The sequence below is a fragment of the Lipomyces oligophaga genome (assembly GCF_038497815.1).
Source record: "Lipomyces oligophaga strain CBS 7107 unplaced genomic scaffold V1516scaffold_9, whole genome shotgun sequence".
Classification (NCBI taxonomy): Eukaryota; Fungi; Ascomycota; class Lipomycetes; order Lipomycetales; family Lipomycetaceae; genus Lipomyces; species [Lipomyces] oligophaga.
In genome coordinates this window covers 71,700-94,185 of record NW_027117793.1, presented here as the reverse complement: position 1 = coordinate 94,185, position 22,486 = coordinate 71,700, and the positions used below count along the sequence as shown (strand labels likewise).

The following is a 22,486-nucleotide window of genomic DNA, read 5'->3' as shown; positions in this document are numbered from 1 at the left end:
TTTATTCGTCATAATGGTTCGGTCTTCTGTCCGTCAGCTTCTCCAGATAGTCCCCGCAGGAAACTCAGTAAAACAGGATTGTAGTAATCTTCTGACTTTGCTTGGATCGCGTCGAAAATTGAGTCAGAATACAGAATCAGCGATTGCATGGCAACCTGGAATTCTTTGTTTCCTTGACCTTTAGCTTCATCTTCCAGTATCTTTAGTTCCCGCATATACAACTCCCGAATATGGTACCGCTTATAATCATATTCTTCCTTGAGCGAATAAAATCGCTTGAGTCTTGAACCTTCAAACTCGAGTTGTGCCAGTTTCTGATTTGATGTTGGTAGCGGTTGTAGTCGTGGCGATAGTTGCAGTGGTTTCTGGGGTAGTACCCTTGAGGGTAATTCCAGTGACTGCAGGGATCCTCGATGTACACGTTTATACTTCGGCGAGTTTATCGCCTGAAATTCTGGAAGTTGGATTGGTTCAAATCTTGGTATACTGGATGCTAAGTTGAACGATTCTTGAACTTCGACTGCAAGCTCTGGGACAGTTTTCTTCGCCAGTTCATCTGTCCTTACTCTCCGTACGGTCACAGAATTTTGAATTAATAAGTTCTCTGCAGACGGCAATTGCTGCTCACTTTGTTCGGCTGCGAGCCCTGAAAATGTGATGGGAAGCGAATGAATTCTTGACGTATTCGCAAATCCAGCTATAGATATCTGAAAATGTTCATTTCGGTTAGCCGATCTAGTTGCTGGAACTTGTTCATTCCTGTTTGGACCTGAAAGTTGATCTCCAAAACGAATAGGACATGTTTGAAGCGGACTGAATGTCGATGTAGATTTAGATGAAAACATTATCGGACTTTCGATTTTTTTTTGTTGTGCAACATCGAAGTCCGTACAGCCAGAGGGAGTAGAGAAATGATCAGATACAGCTAATCCGGAGCAATGTGTCCGTTTTCGCTTCTTACTTATTACATCTGACATCTCAGTATTTTCAGAGTCCTGCTTTCCGGCTACCGATTCTTATGGAGTGACTATTCAGTTAGTTTAGATTTCATCTTTATTCTTCAATTGTCTTACCCTTCACGTACGCACTTGCGAGTTCTCTCCTTGCATTGACGATTTTTTGCTCTTCTGCTAGTACTCGTTCGAATCAGTGTCAGAATTTATCTGCCGAAATATTCGATTGCCTGGCCAGATCGCATTGCTAGCTGCCAAAGCGCTTTGAAATTCTCCACGTGAACCCGTAGATTCGGCCCCATTTTGTGCACTAATAACTAAATTCCGGCGCACGGTATTTAATTTGACATCTTCGAAAACTTTGCTAGATGAGTCGAGGAATTTTATTTGACGTAGGAAATTGCACTAAATGTATCGGGACGTCCTGCATTGAATTTGGCTGCCTTACAAAACTAGCAGATGCTCTCTTTGAGAGCCAAGTCCCCTAGTCAGTGGCGCTTTGTCTTTCCAGTTCTTTGAATTTAATAGAGAAAAAAATTTTGTATCTTCTTTACTAATGTCTATTGTAGGGGAATATTCATTTTCAGATTCCAACGAAAAATCGATGACATCAACTACTTCCGATAATGCTGGCTTGGAAATATTGACTACCATTTGAAAGTCGCTTGAGCTCAAATTTTTTCAGCAGAGGCTGCAACGAGTGCCTTTTTGGCATTTGACGATGCAGAATATCCGGGCTCGCTTTGCATGCTTAGAGAACGCTCGGTCACTCCTTCGATTAGCTGTCTTCCGAACCGGGTAGGCAGATCACGTATTTTCACACGTTGTAGAAGACTATGAGGTGGAAGAGAATCTAAAATATCTAGCTCTTTGTTATCAGGCAAATGATCTCAGAAGGGTTTTCGTATTTTCTGTCTTTGGTACGAAGAAGACTTGTCAATAATCTAGTAGGCGTCCCACGTAAGCACGAAATATCTGAAGCAGGTCGGATATCTTTAAGTTCTTGAGCTTGGGGCCTCTTTGCTCGACAATGATCAGCAAGTTTTGGCCAGCTATCTTCTTCAAGGATCAAAGCTCCCTGTCTATTTAGGACTGTCCCGATTGAGTCAACCAACTCGAGAATGTCGTCTGTCGCCACGTCTGTAGATATGTATCATTAACAGCATGATTGGTCAGTCTCATCAGGGAAGAATGGAACTTCTGGCTTGCGATGTTGAAATTGGATTAATTAGACCTGTATCTCATATTTTTTCAAAGAGGAGAGCAATAGAACAATACGATATGCTCCAATGTTAGCTGCTTTGGCACCAGGACTTTCGACATGGCTCCCCTCGCGATTCTGTCAATCCTGGCTAATTTACTGCTCGATGTAAGTCAAAACAATAACTCTTATACTAGGAAACAATGAAAATGTAAAATAATCATCTAAATTGACATGGAGAATCCGCACCGAATTTGGTTCGAAAGCGCGTGTTCTTGCTTCACTATCTCCCAGACGCGTAAACAATCAACTGTCAATTCAAGCGCGTCGTCCACGTGATGCTCACATGTTGACATAACACAGTGCGAACTTGCTTGACATAGAAAATTCTCCAATGTGAGTGTAAGCCAATTGGTTTTTTAATCATTGTATTAACTGTTTTCAATCATATATGCCTTTAGATCACTTCTGCATGCCATTACCATCACTTTCGAGAGTAATAGATTTAGACCCTTGATATGTAATCACGGAAATGGCTATTCCAAAGTCGCGTCCTAGGATCACCAAGGAATAGCAGGAAAATGCGTAATAGAAAGATGTTGATACTGTACCAGCAGCTTGATTAGATATTTGGGATCAGCGATGGATCTGGATTCTTCTCTTTGTGCACTATATTGTGGTGCGTACAAGTATCCAACTGAAGCCGAAAAGGAGAACTGGACTACCGTCGACAATGGAGATGAACTATCCGTGAGTAAGCATCGAGTACGCTGGTTTGTAGCAGGATCTCTTCATCGTTCATTTGGATTTCCTAATGAATCGGTTCAGACTGCTTTATTTGCAAGATTTCCCGATTTTGGTGGTCTTCCTTCGGATGTGACCTCTGGAGACGCCCTGATCGTTGTGCTCGAGGACGCTTTAAATATATTTTTTAATGAAAGGGGAAAGTATGTCGTCACATTGCCATTCCCTGTCAAGAGTGTATTTGCATGTTCGAGGGGAATTATTATCGAAAGGGACAACTCATTATGCCGTTCAGACAAGCCTACACGAAATGTCGATATATTCCCGCCTTCAGTCAAGTTTTCAAGCTCTGCGGTTTCGTCCACTTTACCTCGTTTTTTTGCTTTAACAGATCCTTTATCTGATTTTGGGCTTGTAAAGTTTTCTTATGGAGTTCGAAGTCCAGTAACTGAGGACGAATGTTTGGTGTATATTGAAAATGATTATGACCAGTCACGTACATTTCCTCTACTCGCTGCAACCTACAGTTCTACTAGTCGACTCCTCAGTATATATCAATATTCTTATACATTTCGATCTGGAGAGTCAAAACGAAGAACTCTATCTCGACGTCGATCATCGATGTTGCACTCTATGACGGATGATTTAATGGAATCACCAGATCCCCGCCGAGTATCTGTCTCCCGTCCGGAGACTTCGATTACTCTCGATCGGATGGGAGTCTCAGCTTCTCTGGATCCACCTGACTTCTCAGCAAATGCAACATTACAAAATGAATCAATTCCCTTTTTAAACTGGTGGTATGATCCTTCAGTTATGGATAAAGCTGCTGAATTTGTATATATTGAAAGTTTCAAATTTGATTCAGCAATGCCCTTAAAACCATTCTGCCTCCATTATGACCTGCAGAGATTACATGTCCTGGCTATCCAAAACTGCAAGTTTAATGAACTACTTTTGCTTTCATTTGGTATGGAAGGTACAAGACTAAAATTTGTTGATTCTGAGAAGCTGTCTTCCTGTGATTCGGCTCGGTTTGTGGGTAAACCTCACACAAATCTGCAACCTTCAATCTGTACACTGAAGCCGGATGGGTCAGTAAGACTCTATGATCCTACAGTTCAAATTTTTTCTCCTCCATTGTCTCTATTAAATAAGCCAGCGAAGATTCATCATATACATGATAATACCTTGATTTTCCAAGGTATCGAAGTGCTGGAGAAATATCGACTGCTCATCAGCCCAGATACATGGTTTGTGTCTTCTGCATTGCAGGTAATCCAACTTTGTTTAGATCCAATTCAGCGATTGCAATTTTCATTTTGCTTCTCTCAAGCCTTTCAACTGCACAAGCTGAATCCTAGACCCATTTCACCAGGCGATGAATGGAACGAGTTCATCGTAGCTTTTCTGGCCTGTTGGATTGGTCCGGATCAGGCTGTTGTCAATAAAGTACCCATATCTTCCAGCATTTTCGATAAAGTTGTTGAAATCGACTCTCAGGATGCATTAAACACACCATGGCAGAATATTGAAAGTCCGTGGCATGCTTTAGCGAAAACAAAGGTTCTGGACAGACACTTTCGAGTGGCTTCAAAAGTTGCAAACTCACTATATTCTGAAGTGCGCGAATTTTCTCCCTGGTCTACAGAATTAAGATCGGCTATCACAGTTTCTTTGCATTTATTTGCTGAAGAGCTGAAATTAGACTATTCAGCCCGCATATCATTGAGAAAGCTCTCAGTACTCCTGGGACAGTTGGTGCGATGGCTCGGTTGGAATCATGAGTGGACATTCGCGTATTCTATTCCCAGCGTACATTATGAAGAAGGTAAGTCTGTTTTTATATTACTTATTTTTGCGAGCTGACTGTTTTTAGAAGCGAAATTTGCAGCACCTGATAAATTTCCCCCGTCCAACGTTTTTTCACTCATTTTTGAAAGCTTGACCAAATATAAGCCAAACTCATATTTGACACTACAGGATGTGTCCTCCGCATTTGGAATTTCACTTCATGGATATTCCTTTGTCAACCATCAGCAGTTTTTTCCTCGAACTGTGTTTGTTTGTGGGGTTATTCATATATTAACCGTTGGAAATCCCGCTACTGTTTATCGAGATATAGTAGACTATTTGATGACGTCGACATATTTATTAAAAAATGATGTAACTAGTGGAAAAGGTCTAGCTTTTTCGACTGAAATTGAAAAATTTCCGGAGAGCATACTTCTCATTTTCAAAGAGGCGATATTATGGTGCCAGGAAAATACTCCCACTGAATGGGGATTGGATGAACTAGAGTTTATTGGTCGACGAGATCTAAAGAGACTTATAGCTCCTAATAGTCCAATGAAGATTTCTTCGAGTAGGTCGCAAGTAAGTCGTGAAGTCATTTGGTCAGAGGCAGAAGTTAATGATTGGACAGAACCGGGAAAAGCCTAGAGAAATATCGCAAATCATTGGATCCATATATCAGCCAGAACTTATTGGACCTTGGGATGGCTCTTCAGAACTAGATCATGCACAGATTACGCGATTAATATTCAGAGAAGACAAAAGAATGCAAGAAGTGCAACGAATTTTACAGACTACGCGTATGCAGTCTGGAGATTTTGAGTCAAGTCAAATGCCTTCATCATTCAATGAAGCTGATATGCATACAGCGCAACAAGAATTAGCAAAAATATTTAGCAATCGGACTTTAGCTGTTCCGGTTGGTCGCGGAGCTTTACTATATGCTTCCAAGATCCCCCTAGTTACGGAAAAATTTCCGATTCCAAAAATGAATTTTAATATTGTTATGAAACCAAGTATGGCAACCATAACCGTCGAAGAAGCTAATATTGCTGAACCAAAAATTTCGTGGGGATTATTTCATAATGGAGTTGCATCTGGATTAAGCGTATCAAACTCTGCTTCTGAAATCACAGGGTCTTGGATTGTATTCAATAAGCCAGCAGAACTGAACGCCCAGCATGCAGGGTTTTTAATGGGCCTAGGTTTGAATGGACATCTTCGATGTCTTGCAGAGTGGCAGATCTTTAACTATCTTAAGCCGAAGAATATTCTCACCTCAGTAGCATTGTTACTAGGCATGTCTGCATCGCATCTTGGAACCATGGATCCTAAGATTACGAAAGTCCTTTCGGTTCATGTTGTTGCACTTCTTCCCCATGGATCTGTTGATTTAAATTTGGCCACCCCAGTGCAAACAGCTGGTTTAGTTGGGGTAGGTCTATTATACTATGGGTCGTATCATCGAATGATGAGTGAAACTATTTTGTCAGAGCTCGATCAGTTTAACATATCTGGGGTTTTCACTGCCCAAGAGGAGAAAACTGGACGAGGCGAAAAGCTTGCGTCAGATAGTAACGGTTTTGAGTCCAATAATGGTTCATCGAATACCGATGGTCTGAAAGATGACGGATATTTGCTGGCTGTGGGATTTGCGTTAGGTCTTATCAATGTTGTGAGTCGCGATGAGATATCAAACCTTAAAGATCTGCAAATGACGGAGCGGCTTCTTGCTCTAGCAACAGGAGTATCAGGAAAAAGTAGTAGGAACGGAAAGAACCGAGAATACATGGGGATTTCAGGAGAAAGTAGTGCACAAAAACATCATATTTTAGAAAAGAGTGCTAGCGGTGCTATAATTGCCTTGACGTTGATGTATATGAAATCGGGAAGTGAGAGAATAGCTTCATTCTTAGATGTTCCTGCAACTTCTGTTCTGTTTCAGTTTGTGAGACCGGATTTGTTGCTGCTACGTACAATAGCAGTAAATTTGATTTTATGGGACAAGATTGGAAAGAGTCTAGACTGGGTTATCCAAAAAGTTCGTCCATTTTTGCGTGATAAGGCTGATTTGAGACAAGTTGATTTTCTCGATAGCGATGACTTGCCGCTAATGAACATAGTTTGTGGACTATGTTTTGCCATAGGAATTCGGTATGCTGGTACCGCAGATGCGGAAGTCAAAGAGACCTTAATCCATTATCTTGATCAATATATGCGGATATGCAGTTTATCAGGCAATACGCATGATCAAAATATGACGCGTGCGACGGTTAGATCATGTTATAGTACTGTTTCTTTGGCTGTCGCGATAGTGATGGCTGGAACCGGAGACTTAGATGTTATGAGGCGATTGCGAAAACTGCATGGAGAAGTCTCAGCCGCGATTTCATATGGTAACCATTTGGCATCTCATCTCGCGTTAGGGATTTTGTTTGCTGGAGGGGGAGAATACAGTATGAGCACATATACGGAGGGAGACAGGACCAGGGAATTTACAAATATAGAGAAGCTTAGGGAGACTGTTAAGGAGCAAACTGGGTACTTAGCTATTGCCGGACTACTTATTTCTATGTATCCTCAGTTTCCGACGGAAGTGCTGGATAATTCGGTTCATTTGCAAGCATTTCGACATTTTTGGACTTTTGCTTGTGAGAAGCGATGTTTATTAGTCAGAGAGATTGAAAGCTTGAGGCCCATTGTGATGCCGTTTCATTTAAATTACGTCGGTGAAGACGGAGAGACGCTTCATGAAGGATCATTTGTCGCGCCTTGTATTGTTCCGCCAATCAGCCGAATTCGTCGTCTGAAAACGGAGTCTATTCTACACTGGCCAGTTGTATTAGATATAGCTGGTAACGAAGCGCATAGCAAAGCATTAAGAGAAGGGCTGACTCTGTATGCTGAGGAGCGACGAGCTGGTGGACACCAGGGACTAAGAGGACAGGATGGGACAGTGAAGTTTTCCGAAGTATTGGAGACGCTAGGAAGGACCGGAAAAGATCTGCGAGCGCTATCGGGAGAAGGAGATGAGGAGGATTATTCACAGGATGAATGGGCGGTAAGGATGGAATCGCCGCTAATGAATGCATTGTCAGAGGTGCGCAAGCAGAATGTGATTGAACGGGACGTGTGGAATTTGATTTCGGCCGAAGACTCTGGACTGTGGTCACGAGTTGGGATGACAAGTGCAGATATCGCAGGTTCGTTTGCGCAGTATATAGAGAATCCGCAGAGCGCAGATGATCTATGGAACGTGAAGCTAGGGCTGATTGGGTTTCCGAAATGGGCAGCGATGTGTGAGAGTCGACTGGCCGAGTTAGGAGTTGAGGAGAGCAGACGGCGTCGACGGCCGATGTATTTACCTGTAGAAGTGATTGAACGGCTGAAGGTCGGAATATGGCGGATGAGAAAAGCTACGGGGGCCGGAATAGAGAAGAATAATTTTATATAATAATTGAGAAGGAACAGGCATTCAGGAACACGGATTGAGGATTGAGGATTATGTATAACGAGAGAAGTGGACGACGGAAAGCGACTATCATTAGAAATGGAATGATAAGATTATATTAGATAAGATGGATGATTAGATGAAGTAGTGGAGTGTTGGCAAACTAAACCAATGCTGATATGAAAATTGATAGGATCTAGTTAGGACGAGCTGTTTACAACTGAACACACAAGCCTCGGGGAAGACCGAGCCAGGCAAGAAGACACGGGTTAGTGCGTGGAGCATAGACTGGGATGAGAAATAGAAGGGGTTTGAGGTGATGGGAGATTACTGGATTGGTGTGGGAATAGCGTATGTAGGAATAGTGAGGTCAGTGAGTTCTCTTGGGAACAAGGCGGACGGAGCCAGGCGAGGACTAGATCAGTCAGCCGGAGTATAGCAGAGAAAAGATTCGAAAAAAATGTCGGAAATGATGTCAAATTGAAATTAAATCTATGCAGTTGTGATTTGAATTATACCAGACAGCTTAAGAGTCCTGCGAAAAAAAAAAAAGCGGCAGAAGCAGGCTTACTTGGCCAGACTTAAAAGGCGGAGAGACCCGAACAAGTCAATGAAACCTTCGCGGCAAAACGCGCTGCCGGCCAAACTGTTGACAAGAATCCCAAACAGGCTCAATTGAGCAGAACACGGAATTGAAACTGAAAAGGAAAAAAAAGTAGATAAGAAACCACATATTTCGCTGGATCGTAGAAGCTAGGTCAGCGATATTTGTCTGAAGCTCGACTATAGACTGGCTGATCGTGATCATTGCAGAGAATAACTACCTCATGGCCGACTACTATAATACCTTCCCGCGCAATAGCAAATCAGGCTCAGGCAGAAGACACTCGTTATCTTCTTCCGAGTCGTCGATTGCCAGACCACTTCTCACGCACGACTCAGATGATTCGGAGAGCTACTTCTACAATAGCGAAACTTATCCTATCAGTCGTTCGCGAACCGCTGGAAGCACTAACGGACATCGATATCAGTATCCCTACTGGAAAGTCGATGAGGATGAGGAAGAGACCGAGGCTCTGCGTCTATTCAGAACAACCTCGACTTATGTTACTTATAATGCTTTTTTGTTTGACCAGGCTGGCGAATCCGCAGAATATCTTCCTGATGTAGGATTCAGACGTATGTGCTTGAGGGATTAGATTTTCCACTCCATTCTTGTATTTATAGGCTGACAAAAAAATCTAGCCTGGCTTGCTGCTATCGGTGGTTTCAGTGCCCAATTCTGCTCGTTTGGATATATGAATGTGATTGGTGTTTTCCAGACTTACTATGAAAACAACCAACTCGCAGGCTACTCGCCATCCACCATTTCATGGATAGGCTCGATCCAAACATTTATTCTCGCAATGGGCGGTCTATTTGCCGGCCGTATGTGTGACATGTACGGTCCGCGATGGCTCACGATCCCAGGCACTATTCTTCTCACGGTAGGCGTTTGCACTACCGCGGTCTGCACAGAGTACTACCAGTTCATTCTTGCCCAAGGTGTGTGTTCAGCTCTCGGTGCCTCCCTTTTGTTTTATGCAACCACTGCTGCCGTTACGACCTGGTTCTCCGTACATCGTGGATTGGCTTTTGGAGTTGCTGCGTCGGGTGCTTCTTTTGGCGGAATAACTCTGCCGTTCCTGTTTGATAGCGTTGTTAATAGGTCGGGATTTGAGGCCGCTGTGTTTTCAGTAGGTGCTTTATTGTTTTTGTTCGCGGCAATCACGGCAGCCGTAACCACTATGCGTATTGCTCCGTCCGGTCGTCAACCGTACAGATTTGTGCATTTCTATCTCAAGCCATATCTTGATCCTGTGTTTGCTCTTGTCACTCTGAGTCTAACTCTGACATATCTGGGACTCTTCGTTCCTTTTGCATTCATTGCCTCCCACGCACTTGCCTCTGGACTATCAATCACTTCCGCATTTCGGTTGGTTGCGTACTTGAATGCGGGCTCGTTTGCTGGTCGTCTGTTCTCGGGAATCGCGTCAGATTACATTGGCAAGTTTTCTGTGTTCTGTCTTGTCTCGCTAATGTCTGGCCTGGTTGCATTCCCGTGCTGGTTTTTCGCGATTGACGAGGCGAGAATCATCATTGTATCAATTGCATATGGTTTTGCATCGGGCGGTGTGTTGGCCATGTACCCTGCACTCGTAGCCCAGATTTCACCTGTCACCGAGATCGGCACAAGACTAGGCTCGTTATCCGCTGCGATTGCTTTCGGGGCTTTGGCCAGTTTACCAATTGCTGGTGCCTTAGTAGGAGCCGGCGGCGAAGAAAATGGTGCGCAGGCGTTTGGAAAAATGCAGATTTACGCTGGCGTGGTCATGATGGCTGGTGCTGGTATGGCTGTTCTGTCTAAGGCTCGAGCTACACGTGGAAATCTTTTCGCAAAGGAGTAACCTTTTCCGCGCGGCTCTCACAGTTTGTTCTTTCTGGGGTGTCGAGCTTGATAGATTTTATTTACAAAGGGACTTGTCCAGGAAGCAGAGATACTGGTTCGTGTCAAAGTTTGGTGTTGGTGTGCATTTGTTCTTCTTTTCAGTTGATTTCTGATTATTGTATTCGTTCATGTCTTACTGATGGCTATAATCTGGCTATCTTGATCTCTTCTTAGATATTGTATGTTTTGCATTCGGAGTTTTGGTTTTGTTTGTCTATTGTTATATTTTATGATGAAATAGATCTGCAAACGTATAGTAATGAATTTGCAAGGGGTAAATTACAAAGTTTAACTGATATCATTTTCCAGCCGCGATTCAATCATTCAATATCACGTCAGCGGTAGAATGACTATTATTATGTCGAATAATTGGTAAGCTGCTTTATTGTTCTTCAGTTTTTCCAGCCCTGCCTTCGGTATTCAAAAATAAGTCTGATCTGTAATACCCCTCCGGGCCGCCGTCAAAAGTTTATTTCCCCTTCTGACTTCCCGTCGGCGTCGGAGACTGCGCTTACAATCCCCTAAGGTTTTGGTGTGAAGCGAGACCGTGCGGCCTCTGCCCTGCGGATGCGCGACGGCGACGGCGACGGGATTTTGGCTGCTATTTGGTAGAGTAAACCCCGTAAGGCGTAAAAACGACTAGGCACATGAATGAAAATGGAATCAGAATTAGCGTGCGATTAGGATAGGCGTTCATGGAGATAGGAAAATGAGGATTGTGACGTTCGTTTAAAGACGATATCATTGATTGATATACCCGTTGAGAGATTAGCAATAATGATGCTGATACCAACACTGATACTGATATCGACATCAAAATAGATAATAGGATTGAACAGATTGAGTGCCAGGCTGATTCAATATATTTCTGACGTCATTCTACCATTTAAACCTGAACAAATAGTCAAAACTTTGTCTCCGCAATGTTCATTTTGTCAGGGTTCAGCTAAGGTTGGTCTCGGCTCTTTTGTCTTCGTAATAACGATCTATGTTCATTACTTCTTTTTCAATTTGTCGCTATGGTCCTATCTCTTCCACTCCACACCTTGTTGGCACGTTCCAATGGCTCATACGGCCCTATCTCCGTGCATCTACATTATGTCATTCTGTATCTCATCGTCTGTTCCAAATGTCGTCTCTTCAATTTGCGATCCGGAGCTGGCCCGTCGGCAGCTTGACTTTTTGTACCCCTCGCACTGGCTTTCACTAGTCTACTATATTAATCCCCGAGGTTCCTGATTTGATTTTTTTGTACATCCTCTTCTCCAACAACTTCCTCATGTCAGGTCTTGATCCTTCATCCTCTTCTTCCTCTGTTTGCTCAGCGTCTTCCTCCTCCTTGGAATCTCCAATTACAACTCCTATGACTGCCGCCGTCAGAAGCTCATCTGTGTCTGGCCGTACACTAATCGACGGCTCTTCCTTCATGGAAGTGCCCATGGATGATCCTGAGAAAGTTTTTATGGATCACGAGCTCGATCCGATCCGAACAACCCATTACGAAACCTTTACTTTGGCTCAACCTGTTCTTCTTCCTCAAGACGAAGGTCTTTATCGTAAGTTTCCCTATTCAAATTCACTTATTTAAGTAGATTTTTCAATCTAGTATTAATGCTATGATGGTTATCTTTTCGGTCTTCTGAGCTAACTGATTCTCTTTAGCATGGCTCGCCGTTCTTGGTGGATTCTGTGCGCAGTATTGTTCGTTTGGCATGATGAATATGATTGGAAACTTTATCGCATATTATGAAAGCCATCAGCTGGTCGAGTATTCTTCGTCCGCAATTTCTTGGATTGGCTCGATCCAGAGCGGTGTATTCTGCCTGGCAGCTCCAGTGTGTAGCCAATTGGTTAACATGTACGGATCTCGAGCTGTTACGATTCCCGGCGCGATTCTCATTACTGCCGGTTTGCTAGGAACTGCCTTTAGTACTTTGTACTTTGAATTTATCATTTGTCAAGGCATCATCTGTGCACTAGGAGCTGCGGGGCTGTTTTACCCGAGCATCTACAGTTTGTCTACTTGGTTTGCTGATCGTCGAGGAGTTGCGTTCGGCATTGCATCTGTTGGTTCCTGTGTTGGGGGTACGACGATGCCATTTTTGCTCAATACTTTGTTTCAGAAGTCTTTTGAATCTGGTGTGGGCGCTATGGCTGCTATCTTTGCTGTTCTGGGAGCAATTACAGCGGGCACAGTGACACTGCGATATGCGCCGACCGGTAGGAAGCCGATCCATTTCGTAAAAACGTTTGTGCATCCGTTGCGAGACGTCAATTACTCGCTGTTTGTTTGTTCGATGTTTTTTATTTATCTTGGGATTTTTGTTCCCATGGGATTCTTACCCTCGACTTCAATTCACTACGGTATGAGTTCCACATTTGCTTTCCATTTAACTGCGTACATGAATGTGGGTTCACTGATCGGCCGCCTGATTTGTGGTGTGTTATTTGACCATTTCTCAAAATTTACTGTGTTCACTTTCTATGTCTTGTTGTCGGGTCTAGTGGTTATCCCTGGTTGGTACTTGGCCTCTTCGTCTAGTGCCGCGATCATTGCGATTACTGTTTTGTACGGATTCGGCAGCGGCGGGATCTTATCGACGTTCAACATCCTCGTCGGCTGTCTTTCTCCGTCGCCTGATCAAATTAGTTCGCGCATTGGCACTTGCAGCGCAATAATCGCCGTTTCGTCCACAGTTGCATTACCTATTGCGGGTGCCATCATAGGTATTGCGAGTGACTCCGACGCAGGTTATCATGGCATGCAAGCCTATGCTGGAGCTGTTATGCTCGCGGGTGCGTTGATTGTGACCTGCGTTCGATTCCGTCTGCATCATGCACAATGATTATCCTTATATTGCCCTTGGGTTTCCCAAGTAGATCTAATTCCTTGGAATTATGATATTTTTACCATAGAACTTTCAATCCTGCTCCTGGAGCCTCTGATGTGATTAAAGTTTTATACAGTTCCTCGCTGATTTCAGTAGAGTTGAGCTTGTTTCGTGACGCCGGATCGGCATTTTGTCATTTTGATTTTGATTTAGTTTACTAATTCTCATAAATGTATTCTGCTTGATTCTTTCATTGATTTAGCAATTATAAAGCGGTTTTGTTAGATATATGTAGATAACAAAAAAATTCAGTTCCACGTTATGGTTTAATTTTGCTGCCGTACTTTGGGGAGTGAAAGTTTGTAGCCGAAGTGGGCAGGCCGGAGGCACGCTAGCGACGTCATCGTGAGAACCAAGTCAGGCCAATTGACAACAATCTGGAGTTTGTTCGTCCTCAATCTCTATTCTAGCACAAATTTATTCATATTAATCGAAATGCCATTTTCGTTGGAACTACCGATCTGCAAGACATGTGGAGTGCAGTTTGGCTCAGATGCACCCCCCGAAATATGTCCAATTTGTGACGATCCACGACAGTACCTACCACCGACCGGCCAAGCCTGGACATCACTAAGACAACTTTCTGAGGAAGGACATCGAAACGAGATCCAACCGGTTGACAGAGATAATGTACCCGGTTTATATTCCATCATCACGGTACCGAAAGTGGCGATCGGTCAACGCGCCTTACTTATGGTTCGGCCGAACCAAGGTAATATTCTCTGGGATTGTGTGTCATTCATTGATGATTCCACAGTCAAGCAGATCAATAATCTCGGCGGAATTGCGGCCATCGTTATTTCTCATCCACATTTCTACTCAAGTCACGTCGAATGGGGCCAAGCATTCAACTGTCCGGTCTACTTGTCTGCGCCAGACAAAAAGTGGGTAATGCGTCCAGGTGTCGACGAGGTCCAGAAATTCTACTCTGACTCGATCACATTCACCAAGGACGGTGCTAATGACTTTGTCAAAGCAGTCATAGTCGGTGGTCACTTTCCTGGCAGTGCAGTTTGTAACTGGAATGGCAAGCATCTGTTCGTAGCAGATTCAATTTCCGTCGTGCTTAGTGGTCTAGGCCGTCGCGAACGATTACCCGGGACTACCAGTTTTACGTTTATGTGGAGTTATCCTAACTTTGTACGTGCCTTTCGACCATTCAGAAACGCCAATCATTACTAACATTAAGGCAGATTCCTCTCGATCCAGACTCGATCCACGGAATTTGGAAAGCGATCAAGAATCTATCCTTCGATACGGTCTATGGCGGTTGGACCGGACTCGACGTATTGTACGAAGCCAAAGCGAGAGTTCTGGAAAGCATGAAGATTGTTGTCAAAAGGATGGGTTTTACTGATCATCTACTTTTGACCGAAGTCGTTTGACAGATTGGGACATTGTCCATGGGCAACAATATTTTAGTATTCGCCAAATAAAATTTGTATATAATTCAGAATCTTGGTATATTCGTAATGGAAAATCCTGTTGTACTAGGAAAACGTAAACTTCGTTCTTTTGTCGGAGAAAAACTGCGTTTTTTACCATATCAAGCGATCGTCGATCAATGTTCGTTCCCAGGGTACATCTGAGTTTCAAGCGAGACTGTTAACAATCATAGCAACTCTGATCACAGAGAAAATTCGTAAACTTCCGGAATATCAAAGTGCGAATTCAGTCGGTTTATACATGCATATGACAATTTCTGAGAATATTCCTCGGAAAAGTGGACGCAATGTCGAAGTTCAGACGGATCGACTTATTCAGGCTGCGTTTGAAGATGGTATGGTGTCCAAGCATTATTTTAAGTAAATCCTGGGACTAACACAACTCTAGAAAAATTAGTTTATTTGCCTCGCATTTCAACCAGAGGTGAGGTATCGGAAAACCAGCTAGAGTTGTTTCAGCGTGCGCAATTATCTGACTTTGTCGGATCAGTTAATCCCATCGAATCATCATTCAAACCGCAGTCGTTTCTTAGAATGATCGCGGTCCAAAACTATAGTTCCCTTGCCTCGCTTGATGATCAGAACAGCTATTCAATCAAGGAACCTGAGCACGGGCACGATGGTAAATATTTTTCAATTTAGCTCACTTAGTATATCTGAGACTTACAACATAGCTCTCGACAGGACTGGCTTGGATTTGATTATTGTTCCTGGACTAGTGTTTAATGCATCGGGTGATCGCATTGGACGAGGAAAAGGTTATTACGATAATTTTATTGAGGTCCACCGCTTGTGGAGTAGAACTAACAACCGTCCTGTGCCAAAATTAGGTAAGTACTGCGAGGCGCAATTCACATGTTAAATATATTAATAAGATAGTTGGGATATGCTTTAACGAGCAAGTGCTCAATCCGAATGATTATAAGACTTTTCCTGTTGAGAGCCATGATCGTAGATTAGATCTCATAGTCACCGCTAATAATATCTATCGATCGTCCAAACAGCGAGATGATTTGCAGTTCTAGAACAATACAAGAAAATAATACAAGTTTAATACTTCAAACAGTAACAAAAGCATTAATATTTATCACAGCTAATGACTGTGTCATAAACACGTTGACTAAGCTTATGTTTACTGTTGATGTGTGCACGTTCGTTGCCAACCGAGTGAACAACAAACAACGCTAGGATCCTATTTTCAGTCAAGAATAATATTACATATATTATCTATTTATTCTACAGTAATAATTTATTTCTTTCAATATAGTTTTCATTTACTTATATTTTGAATAAATAATGAACAAATATATATCAAGAAGTAGTGTTAATAGAGGACGTAAACAAACAGCCTGTCGATGGCACGTGCACAGGCGACTGTCATATTTGTTTATATTTTGATTTGTTTGGGTTTTAATTGTTTTTGTTGTTGTGTACGCGAAAAGTTACTTTTGATGATTGTCAAACGAGTTTTAATAGGCGACTCAGTCGCTGTTGATCTCATATTGCGTTTATTGTTGTTGCTCGCGTAAATTGATCTTATTTATTGTTGCCAATTCGCATCCATTTGTTTTTCTCAAATACTTACGACATGAGCTCAATTCCAATCAATAGACAATTATTTCCCTCCGTGTCGACGAATACTAAACCGGATCTATCTCCCGCAAGTCAGTCTGAGAAATCTAAAAAGCGTGCACTCAGCCAAATCAAAAATTCGCCCGAGATCACTTTCAAACTTGTGGACCAAGAAATACCAATGGAGCCTGCTGATATCCGTCGCAGCAGTAGCAGCTCTACCATTTCAATCTTGTCATCTGGAAGTCGTCGCGATAGTACCGTTAGTCTCAACGACACGACCGTCAGTCTATGGACAAGCTCACCTACGTCTCCAAACAACAACGATGCTAGTCGCAAACGCTTGAAACGAAATGCCTTTTTACTCAATCCTGCTGCAGTCAGTACAGATCTATCCAAGGCTGTTACCAAAAGTATAGATCGAAGTAAAAGTTCTAAACGAAAATTGACAAGAGGGCGCCATTCGCTTCCAACGGACCTATCATGGTTGCGTCGAAACATGGACGACATATTCCCACCTATCGACTGCAATTCACAGACAAGCCATCCTGTAAGATCTTTCAGAACTACCGCTCCTTCAGGACCTTTGAACGAAACGAACTTTCTCAAGCGCCGGGCTCCGGTCCGAGCTGACTTACCTAGCAGTCCACCAGCAGAAACAATTGTTGGCAATGCACTCAAAGCTACACGGGATGTCGTTGCAAAGCAACAACCTCTTTTGGATCAAAGTATTCAGGGGACTAGTCACTCATTGCGTCAACCTGATTTCCAATACAACACTCAGCCACGACCTTGCAGTCGCAGAGCAACTCAATCTTCTAGCACCAGCCGACTGCGTGCTAAATTTCGTGCCTCCCTCGAGCTTTTTCTCCGTCAAGAAATGGCATCACAATATAGTCGTCTGCAAGTCGTTTCAACAGAGATGTCATCCTGTCTTGACCGCGCCCAACAATCATGTTCACCTTGCACAGTTGAAGATCTTAAAATGGCACAGGCCGACTTTGTGGCTGGAACTGGAAAAATGAATGATATTATCAACACATCCCTCGAAGCTTTTACAGACAAAATGGTGCAGATGAATTCTGTGCTCGAGTCCGGAGCTGGCTGTGGTGAGAAATGGGTCCGTTTAATGACCTTGGCATTACGTAACTAGACTAAATTTGTAATTAGATAAAATATAATATTATACCATATCATCTCTGCGTACGACTGAAGGATCTCATTTGATGTATCATGAACACTTTTGATCCAATGCTCTTTGGTCAATAAAGCTAAACTCAAGTGTCAACCACTTAGTGAATCTCAAAATGGGCAACTTCAAGTATTTCGATGGAGTAAAACAGACATTTATCTATATATCAAAAGATATAGTTGAATTGACGTGGTTGGGGTTGAACAACCGTATGGACACTCGGGTCATCCATCAACAGCTTATAATTTATTGAACACAAATGAAGTGACAAAAACACTGAATTACAATCCTCTTCTCAAAATGAAACGGCTCTTTTCTTCTAAGAGTCAAGCAAAGGTGTTTCCAATTATAATAGACAACAAACATATCATTTCCAATGATAGCTCGACATGGGTGCCCTTCTACTCACCGAACAATCGGTCTGAACCTCTACATTACGCACAAGGTGCCAGTGTCGAGCATGCCTTTCAAGCAGCTCGATCTTCTGCTGCAGCATTCAGGAAGTGGAGAGAAGTGCCTGCGATTGAGCGACGAGAGATCTTGCTTGCTGCTGCTGACATCTTGGAGAAGCGACGAAGCGATGGCGTTGAGATCGCCATGTCCGAGTCGATTCCGGAGGTTTGCCAGTCCAAGATGAAATTTCGCGAATAATTCTAATATCGAATTTAGAAAGGAATGGCCACTTTTTTTTACAATGGGGCAATTATCCACTTGAAAGAATGGGCTAGCCAATTGACCACTGCGTTACGACCAATAATGCCTATTTCAGAGTCCAATAATGCGATGCCAATAATCTATCGCGAACCAATCGGACCTGTTCTTGGAATAGCACCATGGAATGCTGCGTCAATTCTGGCTTTGCGAAGTTTTGGCACTCCAATTGCTGCTGGTTGCACCTCGGTATACAAAGTCGGTTATGATTATTGCTGAGTCCTTTTGCTCGAAGTTGATATACTAATGATTGATAGACCTCAGACTTGGCCTTAGGGTCACAATTGCATATGGCGCAAGCATTGATTGACGCTGGACTTCCTCCTGGAGTTTTAAATGTCTTACATGTTGCACCTTCTATAACACCAGAAATTATCACAGCACTGATCAACTCTACGGAAATTAAAAAAATCAACTTTACTGGCTCGACTGAACTTGGTCGCAAGCTAGCTATACAAGCCGCCCAGAACTTGAAACCGATTTTACTAGAACTTGGAGGAAAAGCTGCTGCCGTGGTTTTATGCGACGCCAATTTGCAAGCTGCCGTGAATGGCATTCTTGTCGGTGCCTGGCTGAATCAAGGCCAGATCTGTATGAGCACCGAGCGGGTATTCGTCTCCCGGAAAATCCTTGACAGGTTTATGGATTTACTGCTTCAATCTGCAGAGCAAATGCGAACCGCATTTGGTCGCTACCCTCAGGTTAGTCCACAACATGCGATGAAAATTTACGAAATGATCCGTTCCGCTTGCGAACAAGGAGCGACCCTTGAGTTTGGAACACTGGTAAAACCTACGGATTCCCAAATCGAGGTCACCATTCTTTCAAACGTTGATCCTACTTCTGACATTTACTCTGAGGAAACGTTTGGACCGACGTTCGTTGTTGTTCCGTTCGACAGCGAAACAGACATGATTGAGGCTGTGAACACCAGCAGATATGGACTCACTGCTAGTGTCTGGACACAAGATATCATGCGAGGTATCAAGATCGCTCGTAGAATCGATAGTGGCGCAGTTCACATCAATGATATGGTATTACTATTTCTCAGAACATTTCAAACTTCCTTTCATATTATTAACAATTTTAGACTGTTCATGATGAATCGACTTTGCCCCATGGAGGCGTAAAAGATAGTGGATATGGCAGATTTGGAGCTGAGTGGGGGCTACAAGAGTTTACCGTGACCAAAACTGTTCGTATTTCAGGGTTTGATTCTGTGATTTGTAGTTAGTACTCTTAAGTCTGTGTAAGAATGCAAGCCATCGGCAATAGGGTTGGGAGACGCGTTGGGAGAGAGCCAATTTAAAGCATTTTAATCAGCTTTGGATCGAGGTGTTCAATTTTTAAATCTTACAATTAAAATGCGAGATGGCAACATCAATAACGCGCTTTAACGAGCGTGTTCAACATCCAAATAAGCGGATCACATTTATCACGGTGATCCCTGGATCGCCAGTGGACAGTCAGGTTATGCTCAATCGAGTTGCCGCGATCGTGTATCCTATAATGGAAAAACATTCGCTCCACATCACTAGTCTCGAGGAGAACGTGTACAATCGCCAATTCTGGGGGATCAACTATAATGGAGGCGAAAATGTGCGGTTAGTTCTTCGCGGCCCGAACAATCAATTGCTGGGATTTAATCAAGTTTTGTCTGTGATGATCCATGAACTAGCTCATAACAAGCAAATGAACCATTCGAAAGCGTTTTGGGATGTTAGAAATCAATTCATGCAAGAACTCGCACAACTTCGCAGAACTGGGTATACGGGCGAAGGCTTGTATTCACGTGGTCATGAGCTCGGGAGCTCCAAACTGATCGAATCTGTGCCATTGTCGGAATCAGACATGCCCCTGGAATTTTGTGGTGGATCTTTCTCACGAACTCGGCGAACACGAAAAAGTCGGAAATCGTCGAAAAAAATCAAATTTAATGGCCTGGGGGTCAAGATTGGAGCAGACTTGGACCGTCGGAAAACCCTCGAAAATGGGAAGATTAATAAAAGCCGGCCTCGTGTAGCTAATAGTGACCGTGGACGAGATCTTAGATTACAAGCAGCTCTAGCTCGGTTTAGTATGCCGAATAAAGGGAATACGGAGGAGGACGATGAAAGCGATGAAAGCGAAGACGAAATCATCGTAGATAAAAGACAGGATCTCCTTATCAATCTTACAGATCAAGAACAGAAATGGCTGCATGACGAGATGTTTACAATGATCAAATCGGATATGCCAGCCCGAAAAACGGAAAAACTCAAAAATATCATAAAATTCGATACGGAGCCTGATGTAATATATTTATCAGACTAACATTAAAATATACTCAATACCAAACACGCCGATTAAACGCATCAACTTGCAAATTTTAATTTCACATTCACACCACCCACTAAGGAGGATGTTAGAAATGCTCGAATCTTGGGATACTCTTCTGGATTTGGATCGGCACAAGATACAGATTCGAATGTCTGCGCTAGGCGCGCAAGGGTGTATCCAGCTTCGGTGAGTGCAAACTGCTGGCCAAGACAGATCCGAGGACCGCCATTGAAGGGAACGAATTCCCAGTTTATTTGTCCCTTCAGCGCGTCCCAACGTTCCGGCCGAAACATGTCTGCGTCATCACCCCAGATCTCAGGCCATCGCTGTAAAACGTACACGGAATAAAACACGTACTGTCCCTTTCGAACTACCAAGGGCGCCGACTCGTCTGATCCCCCGCCACGTGGAAGGACGGTGTCTCTGCAGGCTATCCTAAAGTTTTGTGGAACTGACGGACACAACCGCAGAGTTTCATTCAAAACATTGCGGAGCAAAATAGTCGACTTTAAATTCTCAAAGGTCATTGGCATTTTTCCGGGCGTGCCGGGTTTGGAGCCAAATCTGTCGAGAATCACTTGCCGCAATTTTCGATATAAGGACGAGTCCCGGGAGATATACATTATTGCTGCGCTAAGCAACAGCGCAGTCGTGTCCCTACCGGCGAGCAAAATATTAAGTAGCTGGTCTCGAAGAGTCTGTGGGTCTTGCGTATCCTGTACGAGAGCATCGAGAAAGACATACCGTTTCGCTATAGTCTCGGTCGATTTCCCGAGCTGATAATTTTCCAGAGCTCGGTTAACATAATAGTCGACGAAATTGTGAACCGTCATATTGGCCCTTCTATACGATGGCGGCGAGTAGATCCACGAAAACCCTTGGAGCAAAACGCGGAAAGTAATATGCATCTGAGCTTCGTTGAAGGCCGCTGCGAATCCTTGCTTACTCGTATCATATCCGAGAACAGTCATCCGAGCTTTCGAGATTGAACGCTTGCGGTCCCCTGATTTTGGAGATATCGCAGGAGGAGGCAAATCTTGCTTGTCGTCAAGAGTCTGCTCGGCCAATCTCAACGAATCAACTGACTCTCCAAACAAAAAGTCTGTCGCCGCGTCCAGTGTGAACCTAAAAAATAGTTTTTGGATATCGCACGCCACGTTCGATGATCTTGGTAAAGCGGCAATCAACCTTTCGACGTGTTGTTCAAACATCGCTGTATCAGACACCTGGGACCTCGCAAACTGGGGTCTCAACAGCGCTCTCGAATGCGACCATCCTGTACCATCGAGGGTAAAAATTCCACGTCCCAGGGTCGGCTCAAACGCGACTGATCTTTGGCCGAGAACGAAGTCAGAGAAGTTAGTCGCGAGCACGGCCTTGATATTTTCTGGATCGCATGTCACAATATTCTTTGTTCCAAGCAGGCTTCCCAGAAACGTCATCGCTTCCACTTTCCGGTGATTCTCAAACATAAACTGCAACAATGTGTCATTTTTTAACGCTACCGCCGTCTGATAAAAATCCCGTATGCCAATCCCGCGAGTTGCATCTTTAGCAGCCTGCGTGCCATGGCTGATTGCGAATCGACGCCGGATAGTGTAATCTTCAACTATGGCCAAGATATATCGCCCGATCACCACGATCCCTAAAACAATAAACACCAGTCTCAAACCGTGATAGAATATTTCGTCAAACATAGCAATTGTACATCTCACCCTTATCTCT

General features: G+C 43.4%; 10 protein-coding genes across 10 annotated transcripts; 8 read left to right on the top strand and 2 right to left on the bottom strand.

The window, feature by feature from the left end:
• Positions 1-8: 8 nt before the first annotated feature.
• V1516DRAFT_666544 (uncharacterized protein) lies at positions 9-1,109 on the bottom strand (the record flags this gene model as incomplete). The annotated part of the gene is made up of 2 exons (XM_066920752.1): positions 9-1,015; positions 1,085-1,109. 2 exons carry the CDS (start codon positions 1,107-1,109, stop codon positions 9-11), a joined length of 1,032 nt encoding a protein of 343 aa, XP_066775124.1.
• A 1,687-nt stretch (positions 1,110-2,796) lies between these two features.
• On the top strand, positions 2,797-8,146 carry V1516DRAFT_666543 (uncharacterized protein; the record flags this gene model as incomplete). The annotated part of the gene is made up of 3 exons (XM_066920751.1): positions 2,797-4,729; positions 4,778-5,274; positions 5,324-8,146. The coding sequence occupies 3 exons, from the start codon at positions 2,797-2,799 to the stop codon at positions 8,144-8,146; spliced, it is 5,253 nt and encodes a 1,750-aa protein (XP_066775123.1).
• Positions 8,147-8,970: 824 nt separating this feature from the next.
• Positions 8,971-10,590, top strand: V1516DRAFT_629656 (major facilitator superfamily domain-containing protein; the record flags this gene model as incomplete). The annotated part of the gene is made up of 2 exons (XM_066919894.1): positions 8,971-9,322; positions 9,389-10,590. The coding sequence occupies 2 exons, from the start codon at positions 8,971-8,973 to the stop codon at positions 10,588-10,590; spliced, it is 1,554 nt and encodes a 517-aa protein (XP_066775122.1).
• A 1,088-nt stretch (positions 10,591-11,678) lies between these two features.
• V1516DRAFT_571531 (major facilitator superfamily domain-containing protein) lies at positions 11,679-13,717 on the top strand. The gene is made up of 2 exons (XM_066919243.1): positions 11,679-12,187; positions 12,294-13,717. The coding sequence occupies exons 1-2, from the start codon at positions 11,911-11,913 to the stop codon at positions 13,475-13,477; spliced, it is 1,461 nt and encodes a 486-aa protein (XP_066775121.1). The 5' UTR covers positions 11,679-11,910; the 3' UTR covers positions 13,478-13,717.
• Positions 13,718-13,878: 161 nt separating this feature from the next.
• On the top strand, positions 13,879-14,953 carry V1516DRAFT_681438 (beta-lactamase-like protein). The gene is made up of 2 exons (XM_066923242.1): positions 13,879-14,662; positions 14,716-14,953. Exons 1-2 carry the CDS (start codon positions 13,958-13,960, stop codon positions 14,905-14,907), a joined length of 897 nt encoding a protein of 298 aa, XP_066775120.1. The 5' UTR covers positions 13,879-13,957; the 3' UTR covers positions 14,908-14,953.
• V1516DRAFT_681435 (uncharacterized protein) lies at positions 14,954-16,200 on the top strand. The gene is made up of 5 exons (XM_066923241.1): positions 14,954-15,088; positions 15,141-15,302; positions 15,356-15,589; positions 15,642-15,797; positions 15,847-16,200. Exons 1-5 carry the CDS (start codon positions 14,995-14,997, stop codon positions 15,990-15,992), a joined length of 792 nt encoding a protein of 263 aa, XP_066775119.1. The 5' UTR covers positions 14,954-14,994; the 3' UTR covers positions 15,993-16,200.
• A 208-nt stretch (positions 16,201-16,408) lies between these two features.
• V1516DRAFT_681433 (uncharacterized protein) lies at positions 16,409-17,695 on the top strand (the record flags this gene model as incomplete). The annotated part of the gene is made up of 1 exon (XM_066923240.1): positions 16,409-17,695. A coding segment is annotated over exon 1 (1,133 nt), but the record flags the coding sequence as incomplete, so codon positions are not given.
• A 336-nt stretch (positions 17,696-18,031) lies between these two features.
• V1516DRAFT_629718 (aldehyde dehydrogenase domain-containing protein) lies at positions 18,032-19,676 on the top strand (the record flags this gene model as incomplete). Its single annotated transcript, XM_066919903.1, has 4 exons — positions 18,032-18,349; positions 18,401-18,640; positions 18,700-19,476; positions 19,533-19,676. The coding sequence occupies 4 exons, from the start codon at positions 18,032-18,034 to the stop codon at positions 19,674-19,676; spliced, it is 1,479 nt and encodes a 492-aa protein (XP_066775117.1).
• V1516DRAFT_571376 (WLM domain-containing protein) lies at positions 19,335-20,776 on the top strand. Its single transcript, XM_066919241.1, has 2 exons — positions 19,335-19,476; positions 19,533-20,776. The coding sequence occupies exon 2, from the start codon at positions 19,814-19,816 to the stop codon at positions 20,753-20,755; it is 942 nt and encodes a 313-aa protein (XP_066775116.1). The 5' UTR covers positions 19,335-19,476; positions 19,533-19,813; the 3' UTR covers positions 20,756-20,776.
• Positions 20,777-20,796: 20 nt separating this feature from the next.
• V1516DRAFT_687708 (cytochrome P450) lies at positions 20,797-22,458 on the bottom strand (the record flags this gene model as incomplete). The annotated part of the gene is made up of 1 exon (XM_066923746.1): positions 20,797-22,458. The coding sequence occupies one exon, from the start codon at positions 22,456-22,458 to the stop codon at positions 20,797-20,799; it is 1,662 nt and encodes a 553-aa protein (XP_066775115.1).
• Positions 22,459-22,486: the final 28 nt, after the last annotated feature.

Coding starts and splice junctions, on each gene's coding strand:
- V1516DRAFT_681435 (XM_066923241.1), top strand. CDS start 14,995: ATGGAAAATCCTGTTGTACTAGGAAAACGTAAACTTCGTTCTTTTGTC. Junction 15,303..15,355: donor TCAGGCTGCGTTTGAAGATG/GTATGGTGTCCA, acceptor ACACAACTCTAG/AAAAATTAGTTTATTTGCCT. Junction 15,590..15,641: donor ACCTGAGCACGGGCACGATG/GTAAATATTTTT, acceptor CTTACAACATAG/CTCTCGACAGGACTGGCTTG.
- V1516DRAFT_681438 (XM_066923242.1), top strand. CDS start 13,958: ATGCCATTTTCGTTGGAACTACCGATCTGCAAGACATGTGGAGTGCAG. Junction 14,663..14,715: donor TGTGGAGTTATCCTAACTTT/GTACGTGCCTTT, acceptor ACATTAAGGCAG/ATTCCTCTCGATCCAGACTC.
- V1516DRAFT_571376 (XM_066919241.1), top strand. CDS start 19,814: ATGGCAACATCAATAACGCGCTTTAACGAGCGTGTTCAACATCCAAAT.
- V1516DRAFT_571531 (XM_066919243.1), top strand. CDS start 11,911: ATGTCAGGTCTTGATCCTTCATCCTCTTCTTCCTCTGTTTGCTCAGCG. Junction 12,188..12,293: donor TCAAGACGAAGGTCTTTATC/GTAAGTTTCCCT, acceptor GATTCTCTTTAG/CATGGCTCGCCGTTCTTGGT.